General features: G+C 48.2%; 1 protein-coding gene across 2 annotated transcripts; it reads right to left on the reverse strand.

Moving 5' to 3' along the window:
* Positions 1–225: 225 nt before the first annotated feature.
* On the reverse strand, positions 226–6,038 carry LOC123079128 (protein SPA1-RELATED 3). 2 transcript variants are annotated; one of them, XR_006437864.1, is made up of 7 exons: positions 5,271–6,038; positions 5,030–5,187; positions 2,642–3,587; positions 2,378–2,547; positions 1,971–2,282; positions 1,416–1,475; positions 226–783 (listed from the first exon to the last, which is right to left on the reverse strand). XR_006437864.1 is itself a non-coding variant. In XM_044501804.1 (7 exons), exons 1-7 carry the CDS (start codon positions 5,769–5,771, stop codon positions 595–597), a joined length of 2,313 nt encoding a protein of 770 aa, XP_044357739.1. In that variant the 5' UTR covers positions 5,772–6,020; the 3' UTR covers positions 226–594. The 2 variants fall into 2 exon arrangements, 1 of the variants encoding a protein (XP_044357739.1); XM_044501804.1 differs by having other exon boundaries at positions 2,401–2,547; positions 5,271–6,020.
* Between the last annotated feature and the right edge of the window lie 3,607 nt (positions 6,039–9,645).

Consider the following 9,645-nt stretch of genomic DNA (forward strand, 5'->3'; position numbering starts at 1 on the left):
CATCATCAGCACGATCCTGTTATTTGGCATTGCTACAAAACTATGCAAATTTATCAGCACGCCCCTAAAAATTATGCAAGTTTATCAGGACACCCCTAAAAACATAAGATTAACAACGCAAACTAATAAAGGAACAACTAAAAAGAGGACTAACCAGAACTTCTACGCTTAAAACACTGACATAACTGCAACACAAGATTTCTTGAGGAAAAAAAGAAGGGAACATCAAGCAACCAAGTAGAATTAAAAGGGACTGCAACAACCAAAAGCCGGCATTAGCCGAAGACTCGCATTGATTGCCTATACAAGTATACCTCAAACCAATGATGTACAAAACCCTTGGGCCACCCCAACATCTCAAATACCTTCACTATTTATGCTACGTTTGCTATGACGCTAACCTGTAATCCTACGCTAACTCTTGATACAGCTAACACTACCACCCTACTAGTTCCCAACTCTGGGGTCCCCTATTCCCACCTCTGCCTTGAAGGGATAAAATAGCAAGACATGCACATTCCCCTGATAACAAGTCACTGAAGTCGGTCCATTTCTACTCGAAACCAGGCAGCACACTCGCCCTTCCGTACAGGGTCAGTCCATTTCTAAGACCTTAATGTTCCCACTGGAGTTAGCAGAAAGAAGTGTCGAAGACTGCCCCCTCCAACACACGCACGAAATGAACTGTGATTGATCGTCGATCTCCTGGCCTGATATTGGGTCTGTGACATTGAACTTATACGCCAAGACTGGCATTGGAAATGCTTTGTGGTAGACAAAAACCTGATGTAAAGTGTAAAGGATGGAAAGTTAGGCATTTTAATTGCTACACATCCAAGAGAAAGAAAAACTACAGACATGCATGAGATTATCAAAAATCAAAATAATAAATATTGTGCGCACATAAGCATTGGCATGTTAATCTCCTCTGTGTTAGCGTAGGGAGTGTTCCTTCTGCCACCAATTTGGCAATATTTGATTTTTATATTTTAGATTGCTAAATCTTGCCACATAATGGCAAACATGCTTGTCCTGCGCACAATATGCAGCTCAGAAATATGCAACCATCTTATCTTCCTTCAGCCAAACGGCGGAACTTGTTTGCATTAGCGTTTCACTTACTACGTAATATTTTTGTCTGTCTCCACATGAAGTCATTACTCACTCCAGTGAATGCATAAAGGCTGGTAGAGATGTAGAATGAAAAGGACAGGTCCAGGAGGGGAGAGGACCCGCTGGTGTATTGTTAAGGAGGAGGGGGGTGTGACAAACACTATTCGTACAACAGGGAATGAATCCAGGCCAGGTTGGAGGGCACATTACACGCCCTATCCTCGATCTAAAGGTTGGCTCTCTATAGAACTGTATCTTCAGAATTCAGCAAAAAAAAGTTGGTGCAGACATAGAATGCATACCTCATTTGTTTCTGACCCAGTAGCAATGTATCCATCAGAAATGGAAAGGCCAACAAAATTCTGCTCAACAGGAATATGTAAATTAGTCATCGAGCAAAAGACTGTTTCCTTTAAGCCAGAAGCAATTCAAAAGTATACAAAAACAAAAATGAGGTACATTTAATCTCAAATGTCAAAAATATATTTGCATAAGAAAAATAATGTTTGAAGCAAAGACCTAATTGTGGCATGCTGAAACTTATAATACTACTCCCTCCGATCCAAATTAATTCACGCTGTTTTAGTACAACTTTAGTACAAAGTTGTACTAAAGCAGCGTCAATAATTTAAAGAAGACTTATCTGATGACAGAGCTATACTGATGAAATACGGCTGTAACTGAATATGCCGGGAAAAAAAGGTAACCATGCCATGATTCAAGGCCACAATCAAATTAAGAGTTGATAATGGCTGTGATTGATTATAATCATTTCCAGAACAATACACTGATAAGAGAACAAGTATGTGCAAGTACAGCTAGAAGCCTAGAACAAAAATCAATGCAGGATATCTAACCTTTGTATTTGTATGCCCTGTAAAAGTTTGAACTGGATTGTCAATTACTCTTGCTTGATTTGTAGACAAGTCCCAAAGCTTCAATGAGTTGTCAGTGGAACCAGATACTATGGTTGATGCATCTACATACTTGACATAGCTTACAGTCTTTGTGTGGCCAACTAGTGTACAATAAGGAGCCCGTATGTTGCGAAGATCATAGCAGTAAATTTTGTGATCTGCAGAACCGATTGCAATGGAGCGAGCTGAATCAGGTTGAAATTGCACTGAGCAGACATTTGCCCTTGTTCTGATAGTGCCAACACTCCCAGCCTGCAGAGTTCATAGAAAAATGTTACTGTAATGTAGTTATTGCCATCGCATACAAGCTCGATAACCACATTATCATGATTCAAAAGCTGACATACAGCAGGTGCAAGAATAAAATTGCCTGATTCATGCTCCACAGCTTCACAGTACCATCATCGCTCCCACTAACCAATTTGGTTGGGTCTGCAAGTGAGAAGTCTACTGACCACACACGCCTCTCATGCTCCCTCATTTCAACAAAAACTTGGCTCCTAGTAACGTCCCAAACCTGAAAAAGAATGAGATATTCCTCATAATGTGGTTGCTCTAATGATCCTTTTCAACTGGAAAGTGAAAATTAATAATTCCTCAAAGGAGCTTACCTGTACGAGACCATCAAAGTCACTAGATGCTATATGGCTCTTCATGTAACTGTTCCAGCTAATACAACTTAATTTTGATTTATTAGACATCTCAACCACAGGATAGTGAATGTCACGGTGTTCATTTACGATCATATTATATTCAAAGACTTTTATCTTCTTATTTACACCAGCAGTTGCGAAAAACTCATTATCCCGGTCAAAGCCTACAGAGCATACTAAATTTGATGAGTTCAGCAGATCGCATTGCTTCAGTTCCGCCCGAACTTTCAACTGGCTGAATGACAAGTACCTGCACAATCCTTCAAGAAAAGAGTTCATCCAACCTCCTTGTCTTCTACCAGAATGCCCTTCTAAAGCAAAATCATCTATTGAACTCCCTTCAGTTCCAACAGCTGAACCAGTAGTTCTCTTGACAACCTGATCGCAACTTCTCAGTGGATTGCCAACTTGCCTTGCCAACTTGGATCTTGCTAGAAAATATGCTGTTTCTAGTTTTTTGAAATTCTTCATTAACCTTGAGCTTTTTGACAACACACTTTCCTGAATCACCACAGATGATGGCACTGTTCTAGAACATTCTTCCAGACTACGACTGTGTTCCTCCATATCAACAGCGTGCAGTTCAGGTCTGAAACGCTTTCTGGATCCACAGTCACTCTGATCTTCAACAGTTCCAGAGGACACCTCTTTATCCAACTCAATTGAGAAATTTCCACACTGACCGAGGGCTGATTGCCGGTGGAGTACCTCATTGATGTCAGAAGAGAGAAAGGCGACGGTGTCCTGCAAATTGTCTGCTATATCCTGCTTTCTTTTCTGCAACTGGAGAAGAAAATCCAGCAGCAGTTCTTGTTCTTCTATCTCTTCACGTAACCGAAGAGCTGCCTCGCGCTCTTCCAAACTATTCCTTGATTGATTAAGGAACTCACTTTGTAGCACCTCACTGTTGAACAAAAAGAAGAAATAAAATCAGGTCATCAACACAGTCTAAACAAATGGAGGTACTAACTCATAGAAGGAAAGAAATGAGGATAATATCCTTTTTTTAAGTTGACTTATTGGTATAGAAAACATTACTGACCATATTTTCTTAAACAATGTCATCGTAACTTCAAAGCAAGATCAGCGAGGACCTGACTCGGCTTGGCTCTTGGCTCTAGCTACAGATGTGGCTCCAAGTTTACTTTCTTCACTTTGCCCCGTTAGGCTTTTTTCTTTCTTTCTTTCTTCATGTTCTTTTGGTTTTTGCCGTGGCCACTATGTGCATTCTAGACTAAAGTACATAAATTAAAATAAGGGCCAGGAAAAATTTAAATGTTCTCAAAAATAAATCATATGTGCTGTGAACAAATATACCACGGCAAAATTTTGTGCCAAAGCACGCACAATTGTGTTCTATACAAGACAACAGATGAATAACTAATATAGTACTGTAACAGTGTTTGCATAAATTTGAATATTTTGTTGTAGTACACGTAACTTTGCGCAATGCACATGCACAAATATTTTCACAAATTTCAAAAATGTGTAAGTGCCTTTGTCATAAGTAAGCATGTATGTATGAACCATTTACATACTTTCCAAAGTACTATATGTCCAGAAAATAAATGGTGGTACATGGTGTGTGTCAAAAATGTAAAAGGATATTGCTAAGTATTGCAATAGCGTGCAAGCAATGATAATTATTTTAATGCTAATCAACTCACTTCAGCAATAGTGCATTGAAATTTTTTAGACAAAAACCTCCATAGCACAGTTATTCGTCAAGACCTTCATAAGAGGCACTGTTGATTGTGTTCGATTTCATGGGCAAATGTTATAGATAGCACATATTCAATAAACGCTGTACATGTACCGATATTAATTAGAGTAATATCCAGCATATAGATCTTTAAAAAATGTTTGGTTTGGGTGGCGAGTAGGGGGGTCGATCTATTCCGGCACATAGGTTAGGTCACCTGCCAGACTAGTGTTTTTAAACTGCAAACATAAGTATAGCCATGAAGGAACTGAATTTCAAAAGAACGTCATAAAAGGCATGTCCATGCAAGTGCACTCATTCTAAAGATGGAACTTCAATAAGGTTTGTTGTACTGAGACTAACTCCAGGGTAGTGGATCATGAATCTTACTGTGTTCTGCTTTAGTGGGACAATTATATGACAGGTGTTTTTCTTGCTTTAGTCATTAGCATCAAGACTCGGTAGTTCACATATGAATAAACCCATCTATTTTATCATGTAGTAGGAAAAAAAGTGATGTCTCAACATGTAGGACAACGAGTAACTATTACTAGTAAACTACTTGGTGGTGCCCAATGTGAAACAATCAACCCTGTTTTCGGCGGTACTTTACACACATATATATGTAAATGACACACACGAACCTCATCTTGGGTCGGGTGTCCGGTACAGGGTGCATCATCAACTGGCAGAAGGATGCTTCCTTGGGCCACTTGAGCAGCAACTGCGGCGGCAACACGCGGTACCTCAGATTGGCCATTGCCCGCATCTTCTCCTCCAACGTTTCGAAGCTGCAAAACAACTGCGACGACAGGCGAAAAGCATTGGCAACGGAAATCGCACCGGAAAGCACTACTAAGAGAATATTCATGTCAAGCAGCGCACCTCGAACAAGAGCACCCCTAATCTATACACGTCGGAGGCGAAGGTAGCGCCGCCGCCGCTGTCGTCAGCCTCCTCGGGGCTAGTGTACCAATTGAGCTCCATCGCCAGCACGCTCTTGAGCGGGAACCCCTTCTCGCCGCGCTCCTCCCCCCCTCGGCCCGCGCCGTGACCCCGGCGCGGAGGCTCGGCGTCGTGGTCGGCGTCCTCGGAGGCGTCGGAGCCGGAGGCGTCGGAGCCCGAGGCCGACTCGATGAAGGCGACGCGGGAGAAGGGCGGGGACACGACGAAGCAGGACGGGCGCGCGCTGCCGACGGCCACGCCCTGCGCGTGCGCGTCGGCCACCGCCTCCGCCACCTGGCGAAACACGTGCAGGCACTCGGGCGCCTCCACGACCCGGCCCGGCCGGTCCAGCCACTCCCGCAGGCTCACCTCTCCTCCCTCCTCCTCCCCCCTCCGCGCCGCTCCGCCGGCCGCGGCAGCACCGCCACGGGACACCTCCATGCCCGACTGCCCGCAGCGCTCTACCCCATGGCCCGGATCACGTCCGGTTCGCTGCCGCCTCCGGGTGCACCCGCTGCTCCCCGGACCCCATCCGCGCAACAAATGGCCCCAGAGCGGCGAGGAGATAAGGATCTGAGGCAAGCCGCGGCAGCGAGCCGACCAGAGACGAGCGTGTGACTGTGCTTGAGGGCGGGGGCGAGAGGCGAGCAGCGAGCCACACAAACACGCTTTAAATGGAGCGAGGGTCCTCCTCTCCTCCTTTGCTGCTTTATTTCGCCCTCGCTCCGGTAGCCGACTCCCAGCCGCAGAAACCCATTGCCTTGCCCCTCGAACTGCACACCCCGCCCGCTGTTATTGACCTGTTTGGATACTCTGAGTCTCAGGTAGAGGTTAGAGTTAGAGATTCTAACCCTGAACTAATCATAAACTAACTCTAGCTAAAGAGGTGTTTGGATGGCGGGGTTAGATGGAGTATGGATACGGCGAGGTGTCTTCACGGACGGTGCGAGAGGGAGGGTGGGAGAGGACGAGAACCTTCGAGGAAGTAAGAAGGGATCTGCTGCGGGAAGAGCGAGAGAAAAATGTATTTTTTAGTGGTCCAAGAAAAACTAACCCAAATAAGCATCTTTTAGGTGGGTTAAATTTTTTGGATGGGTTAGATGCATCAAACCCAAATTAACCCTCCTGTTTGGATATTTTTGGTTAGTTGAGTCCAAATTAATCCAGACTAACTCTAACCCATGAAACCAAACAGGCCATCAGTTCGGCTTGAAGGCAGCCAAGCGACCAGCGCTCCCCGCGAACTGCCACCACAGTAGTCCTAGTGGTACAGTGCCCCTGCACTAGACACCAAACCTAACCAAAAAAGAGACAGACGAAACGGAGGCCGCCTCACGCCACCAAAAAGATAGGGATTAGGGATATACGTGCCTCCCTCCCGTTCCATGGGCGTGGTACCCTTTCCTTCCGCTCAACTGATTCGGTTCCAGGAATGATCTGATCTGCATCCACCACGGCGTAGCCTAGCCACAACCGAAACGGTAGTAGTAGAAAACTGCGGCCACCGCTGGCCCACGTCGTCCGCCGCCGATGACATCCGGGCCCCGCGCGAGATTAGCACAAAAGTAAATGCAGCTAACTACTCTATTGGGTGACCGGTCGCTGTCGGTGGGCCCACGTCATACATTCCGCCAGTCAGCGACCGCCTGCGCTTTACGGGGCCTACGTGGCGCGACGGCGGCCGCGCGTCCAGCGGGGGACTCGAGGCGCCTCATGCAGGGGCCACGCATCCTTTCGCAGGCTCGTCGGGCTCGTCCCGCGTCGCTGCCTCGCTCGCCTTTGCCATGCCGGGTACGGCCGCACTGACTCTGCGATTTTTTTTCCGGTACAGACACAAGCGCCATGTACACGCGCATACACTCGATTTTTTGTACACACGCACTCCCTATTCTTAATTTCTTATGAGCTCCTCTGAAAGACTGAGCCGGCATGTTATCTTGAAATTTTCAAAGTCACCCTAGTCACCTCGTCGTCGACGTAAACGTCTCCTTTCACTAAATACGCATTACCAAGAATCCTGAAATAATTTCAGAAATAAATGCGAGCATCATGATTTTTTTTTAAAGATAGTAGGAGAGCTGCTATTATTCATTAAGAGAAAGTGGTAAAAAAACCGATGCTCGGTTAATTGAGGAAAACCGAGCTAAAACCTTTACAAAGAGCACACTACACCTAGCAAAGCTAGGGCTCGAGCACAACAGGACATACAGGAACGCCTAAGGCCGACACAACACGAATTGAAAGACAAAAGCAGCGTCATCGTACATCACCCATCGCGCACACGGCCCGGCGACTTCGACTTCGCTTCAACCACGCCAAAGAGCACCACTCAGTCGTCTTGGACAAGGCTGCCACAAGCATGTTTGACGACATCACCGTGACCGGAGAGAGACGACATGTTCGACGAAAGAGGAGCGAACATGTGCCTCTCTGATCACGAGAGGGCGCCCAACCTGACTCGCCTCACGCTGCAAGCATGTCGTGTGTGCTCCAAGTGCCCACCACCATCGCCCCTGACGGACATGCCGCCGAGCGGTGCCTGATGCCCCCCCCTCCTCGACCAAACGACCGGCCCCAGACGGATGCACCACCAACAGCTCCAAGCTCACCAAAACGCTGCCCGCTTCAGATCCATCGCACCTCCACTAACCAAGTGCTCCCGACATCAGACTTAGCTCCAAGGTAATGCTTCCAACAAAGTAATGACACCAATGGCGCCATCATTACACACGGTTTTCACCGGGAGACAAGAGCTTCAAGCAGGGAGAGGTGTCGGATCCCCTCGATGGCGCCTCCAACAAGGAAAATCACACCCGAAGGCATCATTCGCCACCAGCCCAGACCGAAGTCGAGCATGACTTTCGTCAGGGAGCCGAGCACCTATGCCGGAGACGACATCTCCAACACACCACCACCAAACCGGAGCAGCAGACGCCACTTGCTACACCGCTCAGAACTAGCCGAAGCACCACCGGCGCGCAAAGCCCAGAGCATCTCGAAGGCCTTGCCCCGACCATGCCACCGCGGACCACCAACCCATCAGGGAGCCACCACGCAACCCGGCTGCAGACAGTCGCCGGCCGAACCACCTCCAGGCCTCTGGCCGCCAAACGCCAGATCCGGCCAGCAAGGGCCCACCAAATCCAGCCGCGCCAGGCCAGAGCCCGCCCGCCAGGGCGAGCCCGCGTCCCCCGGCATCACCCACGGACAGCGATGCATGCGTCTGCGCCGTCCCTGGCCTCCATGCCACGCTGTGACCGCGCCCAGCACCTCCACGTCGCAGCTAGGGCACGCATGCACCAGCTGCTAGACGGGCGCGCAGCCAGCCGCTCCATCTCGCCCCCATGGGTACGCATCGGGCAGATCTGGGGTGCGCAGACCGCCGAGCTCGAGATCCCCAAATCGCGCCAAGCTGCAATGCGCGTCACCAGCAGGGGAAAGCGCCCCGCCGCCGCCTTCCTTGGGGCCGGACCAGGCTTCGCCGGCGGGCGCCCTCTGGCGGCGACGAGACCGGAGGAGGGGAGGAGGAGAAACGGTGGCGGCGCTAGGTTTCTACCCCGTGTCGCCAGAGCGAGGCGACGCGGGGGTCGGGGGTCACTGTGGCATAGCTCTGATGGGCTGGGATACCATAGTCACTCTAACCATCCAATCACATGTTGGTTCGTCCTGCGGGTACGGCGACACTGACTCTAGGATTTCATTTGCTTAGTATAAGTAGTAGTTTAATCGCGATCTGGCGGAGAGGACCAGCCGTAAGTGGTAACCTTGCAGGGTTGGATTAGCGTAACCATGTTCCCATTTTTATCATATCCACTTGCTTGAGTAGACGAGTGGACGGCACAATTATGAGATCTCCACAATTATTGGACTGTATGTATTGTATTCTCCGAGGCAGGTGGGGGCCGTGTCCATGGCCGGCTGGTCTCGCAAGTCAAACCAACTCAAGGACCGGTCCCTCGAGCATATGCGGAGGCCACAGCCAGCCTACTCTGTCTCTGCATGCCCGTCTTCGTTTCTCCTTCGCCTGAGTCAGTTGAAAGTTCAACCTCACCGGGTTTGGTCATTTGGCGGTTGGTTGTATTTTGGGTCAACTCTAACCGATCCCCTATTCGGTGTTAGGGTATCTACAACGCCGACCTTTAAACCTCTCACATCTGTTCGGATCGTTAAAGACATCCAACGCGGTTCCGTATCGATTCGCGGCTTGGTCCGGACATATTTTTTGTTGAACAGTGTATTATTTCATATACTCAGGCATGCTAGGATTTGATTTTATTCTTTCCTAGTTTACCAATATCTCCAGATCTGTCCATGT

The sequence above is a fragment of the Triticum aestivum genome, chromosome 3D (genome assembly GCF_018294505.1).
Source record: "Triticum aestivum cultivar Chinese Spring chromosome 3D, IWGSC CS RefSeq v2.1, whole genome shotgun sequence".
Lineage (NCBI taxonomy): Eukaryota > Viridiplantae > Streptophyta > Magnoliopsida > Poales > Poaceae > Triticum > Triticum aestivum.